Source organism: Pyrus communis, chromosome 1 (assembly GCF_963583255.1).
Source record: "Pyrus communis chromosome 1, drPyrComm1.1, whole genome shotgun sequence".
Classification (NCBI taxonomy): domain Eukaryota; kingdom Viridiplantae; phylum Streptophyta; class Magnoliopsida; order Rosales; family Rosaceae; genus Pyrus; species Pyrus communis.
In genome coordinates, this window is record NC_084803.1 from 10234115 (window position 1) to 10254849 (window position 20735).

The following is a 20735-nucleotide window of genomic DNA, read 5'->3' on the forward strand; positions in this document are numbered from 1 at the left end:
GCCCTTATCATTGGAGAATTGCATATGGTAGCTCTTGTTGATCAGTAAACCCTTTTTTGAAAACTAAATCATAACATGAAGTTCCAAATAAACGTTCAGCCGGTTTACCAATGATGATAGCACTGGTCTCATCGCTGGCGTCTTTGAGGATTAAATTTACTTTGAACCTAAGTATCTGAAGAACAATATTTAAGTATAAAGCTTATGAAATTAATTATAAACATTTGGTTTACCAGGAAATGCTACTTAAATATTATGAAATTCGTTATAAACATTTAGCTTACCAGGGAAGGGGAGTTTGAACATTGTGCTTTACACAAATTAGCATGTCATTATTTTCATCCTTTCTAAGTTGTTTGTAGTAGCATGGACATGCTTCGTACCACCATCCAGCATGCGTGTCAAAACGTCTAACAACTACTTTACACAAGACTGAAGCGCCTTGAAATATATTTACGGACAGTAATTAATATATGGACATCTAAGAATGATATGTACTTAACCAATTTGTCATATATCATATGAGGAATATAATTTATTTAACAATAAACGATGCGTATTAGTATCACAGCAGGTGCACATATCTGATTTCTAAAACATTGAGAAAAGCTTGTTTACCTTGTACAAATCTGGATCCAAAATATTCAGGTCATGAACAGACATTTTGTCAGCGTTTTCTAATTGTTTTGATCCTATTAGTTGCCTTGCTGATGTTGACAACATTTTTACAGAATAAGCCAGACCAACAAAGCTGCATATATTTTTGTATTCAAATAAAATAGTATAAGAATCCAAACCATGAACGGATACTAACATATTCATTAAGCGTTTATCAATTGAAGAAGAAAATTTAAAATATTATACCATCAGAAATTTGAAAGAATAATTTTCATACTTCTATAGATTTATTGCATCACTATGTAATGCATATACAAACATGGCCTGTGTTTATAAAATCAAATATTTTGACCTTACAGGGAAACAAATTCCACCTCATCTACTGCACAGCAGCAACCACCCCTTTTTAAACAATTCTAATCAACTTGACAAACCTTTCCAAGTTTGCACAGAGCTTGCATAAGTTCACAATATTACAAAAAAGGTCTGCTACTTTGTAATGTACAATTTTATGTAGTTGTAGCAAATTATTTGAAGACCGCCAAACGTATTATCTTTTCCTAGCAAATTATTTGTAGCAAATTCTTACCATTTCGTCAACCAATATACATTGAAGACCGCCAAACATATTATCTTTTCCTATAACCTTAGGTCTCCAAATTCTGCATACACGGACTCTGATCTTCTTATTAAACTCAAAAGGTAATAAACTTCGGATAGGATCTATCTTCATTCCGCTACAAAACTGCAAGTAAATTTACATGGCATTACATGTCAGTCGCCCGGGGCGTTTGTTTTATTTTCTTGATCACCTTTAAAATAAGTGTGTGGTATACATTATTTATAAATGTAGACATCTAAAATGATAATACGCAGAAAGAATGAAACAGAGAAATTGAGGATGAAATTGAGCATGAAATAAGCGGAAAGAATGACACAACAAAGTTCTAAAATGCTAATACTTGCACAATAAACAAAATAGCGGAACGAATCAGCAAGCTATAACTTCAAGGACTACTAAAAGCAAATAGTCACTGTCCTATAGGACTTGTGCCTTTATTGAATAAAAAAAATACTATTCACAACATACTCAATTTGTTTTCTTAATATTTTGCCCTATTCATTACATATATGATCTGGTTTTGGTGTGTGTAGTTTCACAATAATCAAGTGTTTGAGAATGTTTAAAGTATTTGTTCGCGTAAAACGTCCAAAACATATAGACTGAGGGCAGGATCAAACCAACTAATTGACAATAATTAATCCATCATCATTTAGGAGCACATACTCAATTAACATATGAGCGCAGATCGATCCAGTTGGACTTGACTATCCGAGGACTTCAAATCCTGCTGATCAGATATCATCCATTTGTTAAGAGTTGTATATATAACTATTATATGAAACCAGAAATTATAAATTGAGGACTTTTACTCTGTAATCTATAGTATAACTAATTAGCTTGGAAAGATGGAGATGAACGTGAACGCTACCTTGTTTTGTTTGGTGCATCAATCTCACTGCTTAATCTCACTGCTTCATCTGCAACTGACTGTAATCAGTGAGATTGATGCACCAAGACTAAAGCAAATAATATGGTCAAAATAACACGATATCGAAAAGATGAATTACGAACAACTTCAATAAAGAAACTAATTGATTCAAAACATAAAAATCTTACAAACCAACGCAAACCATACATTTGATTCCCAAACAGAACCCAGAATCTAAAATGGTAAAAATGGTAAGGAATATTGCGGATTACCGTCGACTTGCTCGATCGCCTTCACCAAGCTCGCGTGATCATACAGATCACCCTGTAAACTAAAAAAGAAATAAATAAATAAATAAAACACACACACATACACACACACACACACATGAAACCAAAAATAATTTCAGGGAAATTGATAGATAATCAAATTTATTTGAAGAGATGAAGAGGGTAACCTGCTTTACTACAATTTACCTCTACCAAGTTAAATGGATTATACTCATCCAGCCATCTTGCCCGCTCTCATGGAGTTATCTTTCTTCAATTAATCTACCTTCGTTGGGCAACTATGATTGAGTTTTGGGTTGTGGATTTAAGATTTGTCTTTCGGGGAAAGGAGGAGGATTCTAGGTTGGAGAAAGCAAGGAGCAGGGAGAAAAAGGAGGGTGCCCAAAAAAGCAAAACGATTCTAGGGTTTGATGGAGCCTGCAGCCAGTTGAAGGACGATTGAAGCGGTGGAAAGAAGGCAACGAACCCGTGAGAGAAGAAAATTAAAAGGGAATGAAGCCGTGAGAGCAAGATTGAAGCGGTGGAAAGGATGAACACCGAGTCGAAGAGAGGGAAGAAGCAGCGAGACCCACGCGTCCCATTGTTTGAAGAGAGCGGGGGAAGAAGCACCAAGACCCACGTGCTAATAATTAATAGAAAATTGACGAAATTTTAATTTTAAGTATAAATTCTAATAGATTTTATTATATAGGCTTAAATTTTGATTTTTTTATCACATGAGCTATCTTCTAACTACTCTATCATCATACGAACTATTAATCCAATTAAGTCCTTTTTTTATTCTTTGAGTGATTTCGACGACGCCGTTTTACATGTTAAAACTCTAAATTTCCTAGTAATTCCAAATGGAAAGTAGTACATGAAAGGAAAGGTGCATTCTCGCGGTTAGTTCATCTCATATAGAAGGAAATCAAACAAGTTTTGCCAAAAATCATTTTTTTCTCAACGCGCATTTTGTTTTGAGACCTGATATTAGATCTCCACCGTTAACTCTCTCTAGTCTCGTCTCCGTTTCACTAGTCTCTCTCTCGAACTCAAACACTAGAATAAGCACCCCACTTATGAAAGAGATTTTTTTTTTTTTCATTTAACCTTATAATTGGTGGTTTTTTAATGTACAAACATAATATCTAATTTAGCTTTTATGTTTATAAATATGCATGTGGTTTTTTTTTTTTTTTTTTTCAGGAAAAGAAATGCATAAAGAGAATGTTCCCCCCATCTAAAAGTGAAATGTCACTAGCATTACGGTCTGTTTGTACTACTCTACACTTGGAAGTAAGAGGTTTTATGTTCGAATCTCATGAATAGCGAATTTGATACCAAATTAGGCTACCAATTATGTGGCTTTACCGAACTCCCCATTCTCTTAATGTTAAAAATATCGATGTACTCCAAAAAAAAAAAAAAAAAAAAAGTGAACTGAAAACCGGTGATTGAACTTGGAGCAGGGTGTGGAGTAGTTGGGCTAGGTGAGTTTCTTTTGTTTCTCTCAAATTATACCACGTTTAATCTATATGGCTTTTTATGCTATTCGTTATCGGTTTTTCTCTCAGGCATGGCACTGCCACTACTGGATGTGTGACGTGGTTACGACAGATCAAGTAGAGGTTTTGCCTTTGGGATGAGAAAACATGGAATATGCAATCTCACGATTAATATAAATAATATTTATATTTCATATATCTTTGTAAGGAACAACAGAACACGTGAATGTAATATATGTATATAAACTCTACTCCTTAACATATAAAGTCATGAAGTAGGTTAAAATTGTTGATTTTCCAAATGTGAAAAATTAGAATCCCTTACAGTTTTTCTATATTATTTAGATTAAACATTTGTGCCTTTTTAAAATTTGATTAAAGTATTTTGACCTATAGTCATCTATATTTTTTAAAATTAAAATAATTTATGAATTTATCGTTTTATCTGCATGATATATTTTTCCTTATTTAGTGGAGATATTAGTAATTAAACTATATTTTCTCTTCTTCCAAATATGTTTTTTCGATCACAGTTTTTTTTTTTTTTTTCTTTTTTTTTTATGCAAACATTTAATATTATTTCTTTTTCCAATTGGTTTTTTCTTTTTTCAAATAGTTGGTGATCAACATAAAAGCTCCGTGTATTTTTTTTGTGAAATTATATTTTTTTTGCTGTTTTTTTAAGTATAGTTGTTGACGAATTATTATTAGGTACAAATATATTATCTGCGGATACGTTTGAATTTACAAAAATCATTAATTGGTACGTTTATTTGCAATTTTAATACGTTTGATTTGATACATATTGTTAATATCGGTACATTATTTTTATTTCGGTACATTTTATTTTGTACACATTGTGTATTGGTATGTTTATATTATTCTCAATCCTATTTTCTCTTAACGTACTAAAGGAAAAAACTTATTTTGGGACGTTTGATTTTGGGGGATTTAAAAAAATTTTAAACTATTTTGGAAAGAAAATATCTTAAATTGTAGATAATTATTGCTAAATTGTAGCATTATTGTGAAAATAATTTTGAATCTAACCAACACCTTTTTTTTTTTTTTTTACAATTATCTCTAACGGAGGAGAGTGTAATAAAAAAGCTAGATTATAGGAAATTTTTTACAATATAATGTGCATATAGCACCAAAATAATGACAAAAAAAGTTTAGTCGAATCACTAAAAAGCATGGATGTTTGATCTAAAAAATTCAAAACTGGGGCTCATATATCAAAATATCCCTTTCCAAATTCCCCTATAAAGCAGTTAAAATTTCATGCTTTGGCAATTCCCTTCGAATCTCAGCCCATCCTACTTTAAAATCCTAAATCTGTGCTTGAGGGCATGGTTGCTACAATACGAGATGATCTTGCCATGTTACAACGTGATCATGTACGTGATGGGAGAGTAACGCACGAGTGTATTTAGTCGTTGACACCCTAATTCTTTGCCATGCCCGTTTCAACATGCATAACAAGGCAGTCGGTAAAGTGCAAGGGCTTGCATACACAAGGCCTTTATGCTTGGGCTGGGGTTTGGGCTTGAAGTTACTATCCACATTGTTAGGCGAGATAAGAATATAACCATAAATCTCACTTTGTAGCGTTTAATAGAACTTGACAAAAATAATTCTTGATTGCTTTTTATAAGAAATTGAGATGCTAACTCACAATAATATTTACATTTTTTTTTTGGTGTAAAAGAGGTCAATGGAAAATTATAGGTTCAAAACTCTATATCTAAAGAGTAATGTTAAGGAGATTAAATTTATAGACAAAATTTGGAAACCAAATAATGTGTATGTTTATCAACACTTAAATAATAATTCAATGATCAACTTCTATGTTATTTAGGTTACAAATTTAATCTCTCTCACCTTACCCATATCTAAATTATGATGGTGGTTGAGATCTAAGCCTCAAAACTGAAGCCCCAATCATCGGCCCAAGCGGACTTCGTTGGTTGAATGAAGATCCACAAAAATGTGGTACCCGACATCAGAATAGAGTCTGGAGTTGAGTTGGACGACACACGTCTTGAAAGAAGGTTTAGTCTTTGAATTTGATAGTTATTTTTATTCCATTGTTATTGTCAAGCTTGAAAATAGTTCAAGAAAAAAAGATATAGCCAATTTCTTTATGGCTGATGCATAATAATCAAATACGACATTTTTTGAATTGCTAATAACAAAAGTATTTCCTTCGTGGGGCTCTACTACCAGTAGATTGTTATGTTCCCATGCATGCACTATCAAGTCAAATCTTGATAAAAGCACTTGTTTGTGGATGACATTTTTCACGCAAAACTTGTTTATGGGCTCCTTGTGGCGTATGAAAGAAGATCAAAGAGGAACTTTCACGACTTTCCACATAAGCACTTTTAAAAATTCCCTTGACACGACCACCTCACTTACTCGTCCACGTGTCCGGAAAGCACTTTTTATTTTTCATTTTTTTTTGGAAACTAGGAATAACATTCCTGGCTTTATATTATTCTCCTTTTTAGTTCTTAGAACTCAAAATGTTTGTTGTGTACGAAAAAGTTGATGCCCCTTTTGTCAAAGCTTCTTCCATAATCATGTTCATCTTCTTATCGGAATCCAATCTTCATTTCCATATTCATATTTTCAATTGTCATAGAGCTTATTACAAACAATAATTTATGTCTCAAATAATTATATTAAAACACACATAACTTATACAGTATTGACATAAAAGAGATACGCTATTATTGTATAAAACTCATCTATACATATATGAGTGCGTCAATTTTGTATATATAAAGTGATAGTACTTTTATTGGTATTGCAACAATCAACAAGAAGATTTAAGTGGGGTTTTGGTCTTTTTTTTTCTTCTCTAACAATCAACTCAAGTAGTTTACAGTATAATATTGTGAATTTGAATTATTTTACTGTCATTGCTAATTTTTTGACTTACAATCCAAATAATTAACTATTGGAAATCTAACGTTCACCAATTTTGTTTTGGACTTCTGTAGCAGAACTCCAAAAGGTTAGCAACGAGAGCCTTTCAGATGGATGTAAATTATGATGAATTATGGTGAGCCAAATCTATCGGAAATGGTGCAACTGCAAGGTGGTCCTTGAGAAGAAAGCAGGCTGGCATGGACGACTACTGGCCGGACACGATAACACAGTCCCACCTTCACTGATCACCCAACCAAAAACCGACCAGCCAACCATGCATGGTTTCCCTTCTTATTTATAAATTATAATATTTTAAAAATTATTTTATTCGACGATCGATCTCTATGTGCATGCAGATCAAATATATTTTCTATTAAAATATAGGTGGTAGGATCATGTCGCACGTCCCAAACCAATCACATGCATGGTTGTTCCCGCCATATCTATTCAAGACTACGAGGACAAAACCACAATTTCCTAAATTACAGTTTCAATTTTCAACAAAATTAATTAATACCAGACGACCACAAATATTAACTAATTCTGGCCCACATTCGTTTTTTATTTTTAATATTTTTTTAACAAATGATATTATTTTATTTAAATTCATTTTTTATCAAAATATAATATTCTCTTTTTTCAGGCTATATTTTTTGTTCACTGATTACGCAACAAAGAAATTTAAGAAGATGTGAATAACATGGAACAGTAATCACACGTGTCAGCTGATAAAAAATAGAATACAAATCCACGGATAGAGATCCTCTCCAGATCTCTTTCATCAAGTGATCCGACCTTTGAAATTTCATACGGTCAAAAATTATTATAGTTTTTAAGGGATCAAAAAAGGCGAGCCGTTTGATGAAATTCAAAGATTCAGATCACTTAATTTGGTGATCTTGGTAAAAGAGCTATATTTTTCAAATGCACAACAAAAAACATAAAAAGTGCAAAGAGGATAAAACCCTAGTAAAAAGGAAAATATCGTCGGGGGCACGGAATAAACTTTCGGTCAATAGTTATCCGAATAAGCTCCACGTCATCTTTCACCTGCTTTCCTTTTTTCTTTTTGTTGAGGAATTTAATTAGTGAGAATTGTCGGAATTAAAAATATTTATTAAGAAAAAGTAAAATCAAATCCGGAAACACAACGACATGTTATTAGTTCTCGTACATTAACAAACGGCGTCGGTGATAGTGTTGTTATTTGCTAGAGCTATTGAGACAGTGTGTCGTTCCATCGGTTTCAGTTGTCGTTTTGGAATTCTTGGCTTTTAACTTATGAAATTGTAATTACTCATGTTTAACATGTTAATTTAGCCGAATTTACTGGCTTATAAATTTTAACCACTTTAAGATGTGTTGCAGTATAATAGCAAATACATGTTAAAAGTCATCGATAAATATTATACACGTAGTTTGAATACTTGTATTGACGACGATTAGTTACAAAAGTTTAAACTTAGTGGCTACACTACTAATGCTTATATCGAACTTGCATAACTGCTTTGTGAGGTTAGCCATTAAAATAATAAAATTTTAACTTAAAACATTCGAGATTTAATTTATTACTAACGAAATATTACCCTGTTGATTGTTTTTGCTCACCAAAAAATAATTTTTAATTATAAAAGCTGTTACTCAACCAAATATTTTTTTTTTTTAAATTAAAGATATTAATTGCGCAAATTTAGGATCCAATAGGGAAGGATCATCTAAAAAAGGAAAAAAGAGAAAGCATAGATTTTGACCGTGAGAAAAAGGTTAGGGTTTTTACCTCAGACTCGGACATTTTCCATGGATAGACCTAAACATCTGCTAATTTTCTTAATTTTATCCTTAATTATTTTTTTTAAAAATTTGTTCCAACATTTTAAATAAATATAATTAAATAGCCACACTCATGATCCCAATCTCCATCTCTCTCTCTCTCTCTCTCTCTCTCTCTCTCTCACTCACTTATATAAACCCACTCTAACCATCCACAGACACACTCTCGTTCACACTCTCTCTCCTCTCTTTCTCTCTCTTGAACTCCAAGCCTCCTCTGTTTCTCTGTGTTTCCTCTTTTGGGCAAAGGAGCTATGGGGGCGACGATACTCCCAGATCTCGGGGCGGAGATTTTGATTCCGCTGTGCGCGGTGATCGGCATCGCCTTCTCCTTGGTCCAGTGGATGTACGTTTCGCAGGTTAAGCTCTCCCCAGGCGGTGGCCGGGACTCCAATTCCGGCGGCGCTGGAAAAAATGGGTACAACGATTACCTCATCGAGGAAGAAGAAGGCGGTAACGATCACAACGTCGTCCTCAGATGCGCCGAAATCCAAACCGCCATTTCTGAAGGTCCATTTCCACATCTCTCTCTCTCTCTCTCTAAATTTCACGTCTTTTGAAATTCTGATTGATAAAACGGCGTCGGATTTGCTCATTTGGTTTTCTGGGTTCGGTTTGTATGGTTAATTGTTGTGTTATGTCATTTTTGTTTGAGCTTTGAGTTCTTCAGTTTGCAGAGCAAACAGAGAAAAAAATAAAGTTGTCTTCTTTTTGTGGATCCGACGTCGTTTTATCCGCTGTGTTTACTGGTTCTAATTATGTTTTCAACAGATTAACGACTTGTGTGATTACATTATTAATATGTTTTAGTAGGATTATGGTCGATTGTTCGTGAATTTTGGTGCATCAATTATTTACCCTTTATTATTTTATATTATTTGGTAGGAATGGGAAGGACCCACCTATTATTTTTAAAACTGTGATAAAATCTTCTTTTTTTTTTTTTTTAACTACGTATGTTCATGTCCAAATGATAGTTTTCGGACTTGTTCGGTTCAACGCCAGTTATGGTGGAATTGGTAAATTGTTGGTCAAGTTTATGTTTCAGTAACTTGTTGATGCTTGTGTGATACAGGAGCAACCTCGTTCCTTTTCACGGAGTACAAGTATGTGGGTGCTTTCATGGTCGCTTTTGCAATCTTGATCTTCCTTTTCCTTGGGTCCGTGGAGGGATTTAGCACAAGTGGCCGTGCGTGTACGTATGACCAAACCAAGATATGCAAACCGGCTCTCGCCACCGCCATCTTCAGCACCGTTTCCTTCTTGCTTGGTGCCATAACTTCAGTGGTTTCGGGATTCCTCGGGATGAAGATTGCTACTTACGCAAATGCCAGAACAACGTTGGAGGCAAGAAAAGGTGTTGGGAAGGCTTTTATTACTGCATTTAGATCAGGAGCTGTGATGGGATTTCTCCTCGCTTCAAGTGGTCTGTTGGTTCTTTACATTGCTATCAATCTCTTCAAGTTGTACTACGGTGATGATTGGGGTGGTCTTTTCGAGGCTATAACTGGCTATGGTCTTGGTGGATCTTCCATGGCTTTATTTGGCAGAGTTGGTGGAGGCATCTACACCAAAGCTGCTGATGTCGGTGCTGATCTTGTCGGCAAGGTTGAAAGAAATATTCCCGAGGATGACCCAAGGAACCCGGCTGTAAGAGATACACCACCATTTGGAAATTTGTTTGAACCTATTAATTTTATTTCTCCGTGTCTCTAGAACTGATGTTTTCCATTTGCACAGGTGATAGCTGATAATGTCGGAGACAATGTTGGAGATATAGCTGGCATGGGATCTGATCTTTTTGGATCCTATGCTGAGTCATCGTGTGCTGCCCTTGTGGTTGCTTCCATTTCCTCATTTGGGATCAATCACGAGTTAACTGCAATGCTATATCCTCTCATTGTCAGTTCCATCGGCATCCTTGTTTGTCTGCTCACCACCCTATTTGCAACCGATTTCTTTGAGATCAAGGCTGTAAAGGAAATTGAGCCAGCATTGAAGAAGCAGCTCATCATCTCTACTGTACTCATGACTGTTGGAGTTGCGATTGCTACATGGATTTCTGTTCCATCTTCCTTCACAATCTTCAATTTTGGAACACAGAAAGTTGTGAAGAGCTGGTAAGCTTTGCTTCTTTTGAAAATTTATTGTCATCAGTGCTGTGATTAAGGAGATTTCTGCGGTTATATTTCTACTTGTATGTTGCTCTATCTGTTTATTGTATCTGAACGCTGAATTGAATTTGCAGGCAGCTATTCTTATGCGTCGGTGTTGGTTTGTGGGCTGGGCTTATCATTGGGTTCGTAACAGAGTACTATACAAGCAATGCGTACAGGTAACTAGTTTTCTTGGGGTTTACCACTCTACCATATCTAGTTTAATTGTCTTTGAATCTAATGGTTGCTCTGTATTATGCTGTAGCCCTGTGCAAGATGTTGCTGATTCTTGCCGGACTGGAGCTGCGACCAATGTCATTTTTGGCCTTGCATTGGGATACAAATCCGTCATTATTCCTATATTTGCCATTGCAGTCAGCATTTTTGTTAGTTTTAGCTTTGCAGCTATGTACGGGATTGCCGTAGCTGCCCTTGGAATGCTGAGCACCATTGCAACTGGATTAGCCATTGATGCATATGGTCCCATCAGTGACAATGCTGGAGGCATTGCTGAGATGGCAGGCATGAGCCACAGAATCAGAGAGAGAACTGATGCTCTTGATGCTGCAGGAAACACCACTGCCGCTATTGGAAAGGTTTGGAATTTCCTCTTAAGTATTCATTGATGGTCCGAGGAATTGACCTCTAGTTATCAATCCTAAAATTTTAAACGTCACCGAGTCACGTGTGCTTCTGTTTGTAGGGATTTGCAATTGGCTCTGCTGCTCTTGTGTCCCTTGCTCTATTTGGTGCCTTTGTCAGCCGTGCTGGTATCGAAACGGTTGATGTGTTGACCCCAAAAGTGATTATTGGTTTGTTAGTGGGCGCAATGCTTCCGTATTGGTTCTCTGCCATGACAATGAAGAGTGTGGGAAGTGCAGCTTTAAAGATGGTTGAGGAAGTGCGCAGGCAATTCAATACCATTCCAGGTCTCATGGAGGGCACTGCCAAGCCGGACTATGCTACATGTGTTAAGATTTCGACTGATGCTTCCATCAAAGAAATGATCCCACCTGGTGCCCTTGTCATGCTTACACCCCTCATTGTTGGGATCTTTTTTGGTGTGGAAACTCTCGCTGGCGTGCTTGCTGGATCCCTTGTCTCCGGTGTACAGGTAATGCTGATACAGTTGCTTGATTGATCGTTCTTTCCGTTGACTCGTCTCTCTGTTTGGGTCAACTATGCTAAATCTGAATAAAACCTGTTTGCATTTGCAGATTGCCATTTCTGCATCCAACACGGGCGGTGCCTGGGATAATGCCAAGAAATACATTGAGGTAAGCATTTGATGGGTTTTACAAATGCTTTTTTGTGGCTATGCTTAAGCTGTATCAGCTTTTTAGCTTTGTCTTATCGTCTGGATTTTGGCTGGTGTAATAGGCTGGTGCTTCGGAGCATGCAAGGACCCTTGGTCCAAAAGGATCAGAATGCCACAAAGCTGCAGTCATTGGCGACACCATTGGAGACCCTCTCAAGGATACGTCTGGACCATCGCTCAACATTCTTATCAAGCTTATGGCCGTTGAGTCTCTTGTGTTTGCTCCGTTCTTTGCCACACACGGTGGGCTGCTATTCAAGATTTAAGTTAAAAACGGTGCAACAGAAAGCCGGAAGTTGTTCCTCTCTGTTGTTCGATTCTTCGTTTTCATCTGTTGATCCTTCCTGCCAATCTCCTCAGCGTAATGTTAGCCTTTAATTAGAGCATGCTTTTGGCATTTGAATTAGTAGCCAGAGGTAGAATTGAACGAAGTTTTCCCTTTCTAGAGGACTGTTTATGATGATGATAACGACGACGACACGACGATGATGATGACGATCACGGTCGACCTTAGTAAAAGAGAGTTTGGATTTCTTCTGTAACTTTCATTCATCAGAACCGGTCATTGTCCATTTTTCTTACATTGTAAGAGATTAATGCACATCGCCTTTCGGTCTTCTGCAGTTTTGTGTTTTCTCTTTCCAGCCAGTAGAGTCTTAGAGTCAGGTTTTGCTTTGGCAAATGGCAAATGCCAAGCCTAAAGTAACTTAGAACTTTTGGAGAAAAAGAAGTTTCATGCAACAGGATGCAAATGTGGTGGTTTTTGAAGTCATTGTGCAATTTTTTTCCTTTTTTCACTCAACAGGAATGTTTTAGCGTCTGATTTTGAATTAGATAAACGCTGTAAATAAGAGTCAAAGTTAGGACAATCCATCATTGTATCTTTGAGTTTGAATCGTCTTAAAATGTGAAAAGAGTTTGTCATATTAAGTTAAATATAAGTAACAACAATCGTCTTACCCTGAATTCGAATCGTCCACATATCAAGTTATGTTGTTACTATACCCTAATCTTTGGTAGCAACATAACTTATGTAATCCAAGGTCCGAAAAAATGTGGCTGAATAGAGGTGGTGATTTTCCCTCTCATTTTTTCTTATGCACTTCTTTTAGTTATGTCATTGGATTCTCGTTTCATTTATTCAATCTAAAGAATACAAGAGGAGTGCATAGGCAGAAAATGAGATTGCGAAATTCACTTCGCTCAAATAAATGAATTTTAGCCTTCTTCGAAAATAAAAATAAAAATAAAGATAAAGATGGTAATATTATAGAAACATTAACTAAATCTTAATAAAGGAGCTATACATATGATATCACCAGAAGTTATCCCTTTTGTTCACTCGCATTTCAAATATTTAATTTTCTTGGTTGACAGGTTAACTTCCAAAGTGCAGTCCATTTTCGCAGACTTGTTCTTCTTCATCACCATCATCAACTCCACCTTTCCTTTCACCCTCGCTTCGCTCATCAGCCGCAAAACCCCGGTGCTCAGTTCAGTACGAAGACTGGAGTTTTTGGAGCTCGGCAGCCCCTTGGTACTCAAATTCACCGTGACATCAATCTTCTTGGTCGACAACATTCCGGCCTTGCCCTTGGGAATGCTAACTTGCCCGACAGTCGCGCCATCGTAGTCAAACTTAATAGTGCTTGCGTCAAACTTGTACCGACCGAAATTTGTGTTCTTGATCCTGATTTGGGTTGCGAATGTCATGTCGAACGAGGGCGTTGCAGGGGCGGCCGTGAGATTTTGCACGTCGACGGCACCAAGTCGCACCTTCGGCGACTTTACTTTCAGCACGGTGAGGCTTAGTGCGGTGATCACTATGATCTGAAACACAACAAACACAGCAATGTAGATTGCCAATCTGATTCTCTTCTTCCGTTTGAGCTCCTGCTGCTCCGGTTGCGAATTCGCCCTCTCTTGGTCACTTGTCTGATTGCTTTCCACCGCCATTTTCTTTTCTTTTCCTGGAAAATGCCTCGGAGTTTTTATGAGTCGGGAGATGAATTGGGAGATGGAGAGAGTTTGTTGTGTATTTATAGGGAAGTTGTGACTGAGGACTTAGGGAGGAGGAAGAAGAGGTGGCTTGTTCCTGCAAGAAAAGCCACAAGTGGATTTGTACGTATTAATTTCTGTTCCTTGTTGAATTGAATTTGGAACGCGTTTCATCAGTTTGACTTTCTCGACTCCAATTAGAACGGTCGCATGGACCTCGCTTTGGTCCAATGTGGGAGAACTTTCCCATAGAAGCTTCCATGACATCCAACTTGGACCTTGAGACTTTCTTTCTACAAGTTGCCTCATGTCATGTCTCATATGGATTGGCCTTTGATATGGGTTGCTCAGGATTGGGCACGTTGTTTTATGTTTGGGCCGTGTGCCCCTAATGGTATCGTGAACATGTGCCAAGGTGCAGACGTCGATGTAATGACATTGGTTTGAACGAATGTGCTCCTTCTCACTATGTGTTCGAATTTGAAATGCTACTCTTGGTAGTTTAGATTTCATTAAAGCAGGATATTGCTTGCATAGGAAAAATAACCAATGTTGAGTTGAATTTGCTAAGATTAAGATCTGTTTGAGACTCTCGTACATGAAAAAAAGAACAATTGGCTCATAAGCACATTTTAGAAGCTCTTTTATTAAAAAGAGAAAAATTGTAGGAAACACTTAAGTAATTTCCGCGATTTACTTACATTTCACTAAAAATTGATCCCAAAAGCTCTTTCAGCCAAAGTGCTTTTCGTCATGTAGAAAACTGAAACTCTTTCTAATAGAACAAAAGTGAGCATGAAAAACAAATAGTAATTATGCCGTTCTTTTTATTTATGCATTTCTCGCCTCATTTTTGTCTATCTACTGTCCATCCATTCAATCTAAGAACCAATGTAAGAGGAGAAAAAGGAAATGCAGAAATCACTTTTCAAAATAAAAAAAAAACCCAAAAATTAAAATAAAGTAAGAGAATTTATTTTTATGATTTTCTTTAAAATAAAATAAAATAAAAATAAAAGGCACAATTCTCATTTTTCTTGTGAAATTTGAAAGGGGTGTGATTCCACACATCCCATTTTATTTTTCACACATCTTTTTAATTTTCGACCGTCGAATTGGATGAATTAAAGAAAATCAACGGACAGAAATTAATGTATGAAAATTAGTTTCCAATTGAAATTGTGAATCGCCTCCTCTCTCCGAGTCTCCAGAGCGCAAAAGTCTCCCAAATATTTTAATATTTTGGTTTTGGAAGTGTCTGGTTCTGGTCTGTGTCTTATCTGGCTAAGCTCGTAGTCATCGTCTTCATCTCGTTCCTCCTCAGCCTCTCACACCCTTTCTTTCGTCGCACCTTCCGATTCCTCGGCTCTCTGAATTAGGGTTTCTGAGCTGCCCCAATTCTCAATTTCGTTTCCCATGGCTTCGATACTCGTCTCCTCCAAATCGTAGAGTAAAAGCATATTCATCGCAAAATTCGTATTTTCCAGGTAAAATTCTACTTCCTTTTCTTTCAAATTAGCCAGGAAATTCATGAATTTCAATTGAATTCTCATTTCTAGCTGTAGAATTTTCATTTTTTAAATTATAATTACTTTAGTAAAGAAGCAAACTTGCTGCAATTATTAGAAGCATAAACTAAAATATGAAAAGGGATTTTTTAATTTTCTCTGTATTTTCTTGTATTATGATTTGAATTAGATTTACAGAAAGATGGAATATTGTTAGGCACATATGTAACTTTCAGCTGGGAATGTTTTTGCAGGAAGGATGAAGAGTCTTAAGGATTGGATTTCTTCTCAGTTAGTTTCCATGCCTTTGGTTTTGCCTCGGCCATTGTCGGGCAGGGACAATTTCTTTAGAGAGGAATCCTCCAATGAAGAGATTAATGACCAAGGTAATGCCGCCCTTCCGATACTTCATCCATTGTACTTAATGAGTGATTCCTAAGATTGACTGTAAGATGTGCACTTCTTTAGTTTAAGAATTTTGTTTAGTGTAAAAGATACTAAATCCTTAGTTGATGCTAAAAAGTGGAAACCAATATCAATGTACGGGTTGTACATTGTTTGAATATGTGAAGAGAGTTCAATGTTTTCTAATTTTCAGGTGCTGCTCACTCGAACACTTTGGTAACACCACGCATCCATCCTGCCGCATCAACCTCATTTAATAGTGATCAGGAAAATCAGTCTGGTCCTTCCCTGCAGCATGCTGTAGTTGAAAATTCTGATCACTCTCATAATCGCTTTGGTAAGAAAAAGATGGATCCTTTGGTAAGAATTGACGATCTTCAAGTTAAATTTTTGCGCCTCCTCTTACGGCTTGGTCTGTCACAAAACAATGTTCTGGTGGCTAAGGTTCTTTATCGTATTCACCTGGCTACTTTGATACGAGCAGAAGAATCAGATTTGAAAAGAGTTAATCTCAGGAGTGATAGAGCTAGAGCAGTGGCAGCAGAACAAGAGGCATCTGGCCTGCCTGAAATGGATTTCTCTCTCAGAATCCTTGTCCTTGGGAAAACAGGAGTTGGCAAGAGTGCTACAATAAACTCTATATTTGACCAAACGAAGACTGAAACCAATGCATTTCGACCTGGCACAAATCGTATTCGAGAGGTTGTGGGAACTGTGAATGGGATTCAAGTAACTATCATCGATACCCCTGGTTTTTTGCCATCATGTACTGGTAATTTCCGCAGAAATAAGAAGATTATGCTCTCTGTGAAGAAATTTATTAGAAAAAGTCCACCTGACATCGTTTTGTTCTTCGAACGCCTCGACCTCATGAGTACTAGCTACAATGACTTCTCCCTCTTGAAGCAAATAACGGAAGTATTCGGTCCTGCAGTTTGGTTTAACACCATTCTTGTCATGACACATTCTTCCCTAGCACTTCCAGAAGGACCAGATGGGCATCCCGTCAATTATGAAGCATATGTGAGGCAAAACACAGATATGGTGCAGCACTATATACACCAGGCAGTGTCTGACTCCAGAATTGAAAACCCAGTGTTGTTAGTTGAGAATCATCCTCAGTGTAGGAAAAATATCGCCGGTGAAAAGATACTTCCAAACGGACAGGTTTGGAAATCCCAGTTTTTGTTATTATGCATTTGTACTAAAGTTCTGAGTGATGTCAATATCCTCATGAAATTTCAAGACAGCATTCATCTGGGGCCCTCAAATGCCACTCACGTGCCTTCTCTGCCGCATCTTCTCTCTTCTCTTCTGCGTCATCGCTCTACTATTAGTTCAAGTGGAGGGGATGTTGAAGTTGATGAGAGCTTGGTTTCATATACGCAGGAGGAAGATGAGTATGATCAATTACCTCCAATCCGAATTCTAACAAAATCTCAGTTTGAGAGATTAACAAAATCACAGAAAAAAGACTATCTTGATGAATTGGATTATCGAGAGACCCTTTATCTAAAGAAACAGTTGAAAGAAGAGTATCGTAGGCAGATGGAGGTTAAGCTTTCCAAAGAGAAAAATATGGCGAGCGGTGATAATTCTGACAGTCAGCAGGCTTCCCAAGAAGAGGCTGTTTTATTACCAGATATGGAGGTCCCTCCAAGTTTTGGCTCTAATTGCCCCGCACACAGGTATCGTTGCCTTGTTACAAGTGATCAGTGGATTATGCGACCTGTTCTTGATTCCCATGGATGGGATAATGATGTGGGCTTGGATGGGATTAGCTTGGAAACTGCGATGCAGGTAAACAGGAATGTGTTTACCTCTGTCGCAGGGCAGATGAGCAAGGACAAGCAGGATTTTAGCATTCAATCTGAGTGTGCTGCAGCTTACTTACACCACAGTGGGACCACATATTCTGTAGGTCTTGATGTTCAGTCTGCTGGTAAAGATACCATCTATACACTTCACAGCAACACGAAGCTGAGGAAGTTGTGGCACAATGTTGCTGAAAGTGGATTCTCATTGACGTCCTTTGGGAACAAGTATTACATTGGTGGAAAGCTTGAAGACACCATTTCAGTTGGGAAGAGATTGAAACTTGTGATGAATGTTGGCCAAATGATGGGTCCTGAGCAAGTGGCGTATGGTGGCAGTGTTGAAGCTACGTTGAGGGGTAGAGACTACCCTGTGAGAAATGTGAGCCTGATGATGACTATCCTGTCTTTCAATAAAGAGATGGTGTTGGGTGGAAATTTACAGTCTGAGTCCCGGCTGGGGCGAGATATGAGAGTGTCGGTTAATGCTAATCTGAATACCCACAGGATGGGTAAGATAAGCATCAAAACAAGTAGCACTGATCATTTGCAGTTCAATATGGTTGCGGCTTTCACAATTTTCTGGGCTCTTTTACGGAAGAAGGATGTTCAAAGTACAGTTCATGAATAAAGGGAGATTGGATGAGTTTTGGTTGCTGTTTTTTGTATGAAGAGGACACAAGGTAATTTCAGAAGCTTTGTTCCAAACTTCCAAATGTTCGCTCTCGCTTAAGATGGCAACACGGGAGAATCCTAACGAGCTGCATCTGTTTTTGGCCATTGTTAGCAGCATTCTTTTGCGTTTATCCGACGTGTTATTGAGTGAAGCGGCCAGCTTCCTAGCAGCGGTGAAGCGGTAAGCTCGCTGAAGAGGTTTTTGTAGTGAAGTAAATTGAGGCAATAAGTGTACAGTTAAATCGTAGAGATGGTCTGTCTTATGTTTATGATATTCACAAAATAATTTGAAATAGGATTAGCAATTAGGTGGAAATCAATATGATGTTTATGGTCTATGTTATTTATATTGTTATCAAATCCAAAATCTTATCGTTGTTGGATGAAATTTGTATTTCTTGGAAGAACCGATCATTTTTTAACTACAAATTAATGATTTTGAATTTATCTAATTAACTTTCAGATAACTTGTCTAATGACTTTTCAGCAAACTTCGTAAAAGATTTCAGAGATTTGTCATCAATCATTCATATATGCCTAAAGCTAAGAATATCCCCTCGTACAAATATATTCTGATTCCTAAAACCTTACAAAAGGCTCCAAAACCACCAAACTATGCTATGCTCTCCTCTGCTAGTCGGAAACAAGTAGGAAGAGGCCAACGTAACGGTGTCTTAAAACCTCGTGTTTGTGTGAAATTTAAATTGTGCAACATTGTATTATTAGTCTGTCATGTGACGGTGGTGTCTTAAGGAGATGTAGGCAAGTTTTTGACGCAAACAGGTGACACATTTACACGTGTGTTCGAACAAAATATTCATCAGGAATCAGGATGGGGTGAGGTTGTGAACTGTTGGGAGTATAGGTGAGAAGTATCATGAAACCAATCGAATTATCAATAATAATACGTGATTAACTTGAAATATGATCGATTGCATGTCAACCAATTTAGGGCACGATATGTAGTAGAACCAATTTTTCATAAAGGTACTAATTTTTTTATAGGGTCAATGTTTTGAACCACTAAATACTAATTAGTCACATGAAACAAATAAATTGAATTTTTGTGCATCCTTTTGAAGTACACCAAAGCCAATCATATCACTTTCTCTCTTTCACCCCTTTATTAAGGCGAAGCTCCCCACAAAACCTCCGCAAAAATGGTGGCGGCCTCCGCGTCGGAAATAGACGCCTCCCTTACTCTCACCAATATCTGCTGCTTAAACGCCCTCCTCTCCCGCTGCCTCAGCCCCTCCCCCACCTCTAACTGCACTGCGAACCTCGCCACGCAGCTCGAAAACGGGTGGCTCTCCAAGAACCCCTTCTCCCTGCTCTCCCTCATCAAATCGCCGCCGTGTTCCGACCTCTGCAACTCCACAAGCTTCTCAATCAACCCCTCCTGTAGCATCGCGTCAATAGCCTCCTTCCGCCCGAAATACCCGATTTCGAACACGCAGACCATCGCCATCACTCGCATTTCCAAATCTTCGGAATTCAGGAAGCTTATGATCTGGGGTATTTCTCCGTTGAACTCGATCTCGTCGACGAGCGGCGATTTGATCAGCCTGACGAGCGCGCAGAGTACTCTGATCGCGTTCGGAGACGCGATTTTTATCAGAGAGCTGATCGTCGGCCGACCGATCAAAACTTGACCCACGAAAACATCTTTATTGAACTTGATCAGAGCTGCAATGGCGAAAGCAGTGTGTTCTTTGACTCGCTTCGATGACCGAGTCGACTCGCACAGAACTGACTCGAGCGAGGTGACAACTTTGGACTTCAAGATCAAATCTTGCAACTCATGGTTGAACCCCTGCGCAACTCGGTCCTCGAACTGAGTCAGTAGTTCGATCAACTCGTCCTCGTCGCGAATTGGGTCTTCTTCCAGAGCTCGCGTCAAGCTATGTAAGCACTCGCGGTCGATCCACGCTTGAATTTCGGACTCGATAGACCGGGCGAGTTTGGAGAGGCAGTGAGTCGAGCAGCAGCGAGTAAGCAAGGAGCGGATGCTGAGGTGGCCGCTGGACTGGCGGAGGGATTCGACGAGGGTTTTGAGGGTGGCGAGGTGTTGGGAGAGGGCGGAGAGTTGTGGGTCCCGGGAGAGGATGTTGTCGGACTCGGTCTCGAGCTCGAGGAGGGCGTTAATGGCGGAGGATGAGTTTGAGTGGGGAATCGGGTGGGTCTGTAGCTCGTGGGAGGCTTGTTT

The 20735-nt window shown here is 37.9% G+C and overlaps 3 protein-coding genes and 1 long non-coding RNA gene across 5 annotated transcripts; 2 read left to right on the forward strand and 2 right to left on the reverse strand.

Moving 5' to 3' along the window:
- Positions 1-815: 815 nt before the first annotated feature.
- On the reverse strand, positions 816-2108 carry LOC137718725 (uncharacterized). Its single transcript, XR_011065921.1, has 2 exons — positions 1907-2108; positions 816-1363 (listed from the first exon to the last, which is right to left on the reverse strand). It is a non-coding gene; the product is annotated as an uncharacterized lncRNA (long non-coding RNA).
- Positions 2109-8801: 6693 nt separating this feature from the next.
- On the forward strand, positions 8802-12749 carry LOC137735116 (pyrophosphate-energized vacuolar membrane proton pump). The gene is made up of 8 exons (XM_068474496.1): positions 8802-9165; positions 9731-10305; positions 10396-10775; positions 10904-10990; positions 11077-11407; positions 11515-11925; positions 12029-12088; positions 12192-12749. Exons 1-8 carry the CDS (start codon positions 8910-8912, stop codon positions 12393-12395), a joined length of 2304 nt encoding a protein of 767 aa, XP_068330597.1. The 5' UTR covers positions 8802-8909; the 3' UTR covers positions 12396-12749.
- Positions 12750-13467: 718 nt separating this feature from the next.
- LOC137740781 (late embryogenesis abundant protein At1g64065-like) lies at positions 13468-14085 on the reverse strand. Its single transcript, XM_068480615.1, has one exon. The coding sequence runs from the start codon at positions 14083-14085 to the stop codon at positions 13468-13470; it is 618 nt and encodes a 205-aa protein (XP_068336716.1).
- A 1287-nt stretch (positions 14086-15372) lies between these two features.
- Positions 15373-18935, forward strand: LOC137742216 (translocase of chloroplast 90, chloroplastic-like). Of its 2 annotated transcripts, XR_011069367.1 has the most exons (4): positions 15373-15614; positions 15890-16021; positions 16234-18537; positions 18645-18935. XR_011069367.1 is itself a non-coding variant. In XM_068482015.1 (3 exons), the coding sequence occupies exons 2-3, from the start codon at positions 15895-15897 to the stop codon at positions 18483-18485; spliced, it is 2379 nt and encodes a 792-aa protein (XP_068338116.1). In that variant the 5' UTR covers positions 15373-15614; positions 15890-15894; the 3' UTR covers positions 18486-18935. The 2 variants fall into 2 exon arrangements, 1 of the variants encoding a protein (XP_068338116.1); XM_068482015.1 differs by having other exon boundaries at positions 16234-18935.
- The last annotated feature ends 1800 nt before the right edge of the window (positions 18936-20735 follow it).

What these genes read in the sequence shown, in the direction of transcription:
- LOC137740781 (XM_068480615.1), bottom strand. Translation starts at nt 14,085, where the DNA reads ATGGCGGTGGAAAGCAATCAGACAAGTGACCAAGAGAGGGCGAATTCG.
- LOC137735116 (XM_068474496.1), top strand. Translation starts at nt 8,910, where the DNA reads ATGGGGGCGACGATACTCCCAGATCTCGGGGCGGAGATTTTGATTCCG. An exon ending in ATGACCCAAGGAACCCGGCT is followed by an intron (nt 10,306 to 10,395) that starts GTAAGAGATACA and finishes CCATTTGCACAG; the next exon opens with GTGATAGCTGATAATGTCGG. An exon ending in CCCTTGTCTCCGGTGTACAG is followed by an intron (nt 11,926 to 12,028) that starts GTAATGCTGATA and finishes TTGCATTTGCAG; the next exon opens with ATTGCCATTTCTGCATCCAA.
- LOC137742216 (XM_068482015.1), top strand. Translation starts at nt 15,895, where the DNA reads ATGAAGAGTCTTAAGGATTGGATTTCTTCTCAGTTAGTTTCCATGCCT. An exon ending in TGAAGAGATTAATGACCAAG is followed by an intron (nt 16,022 to 16,233) that starts GTAATGCCGCCC and finishes TCTAATTTTCAG; the next exon opens with GTGCTGCTCACTCGAACACT.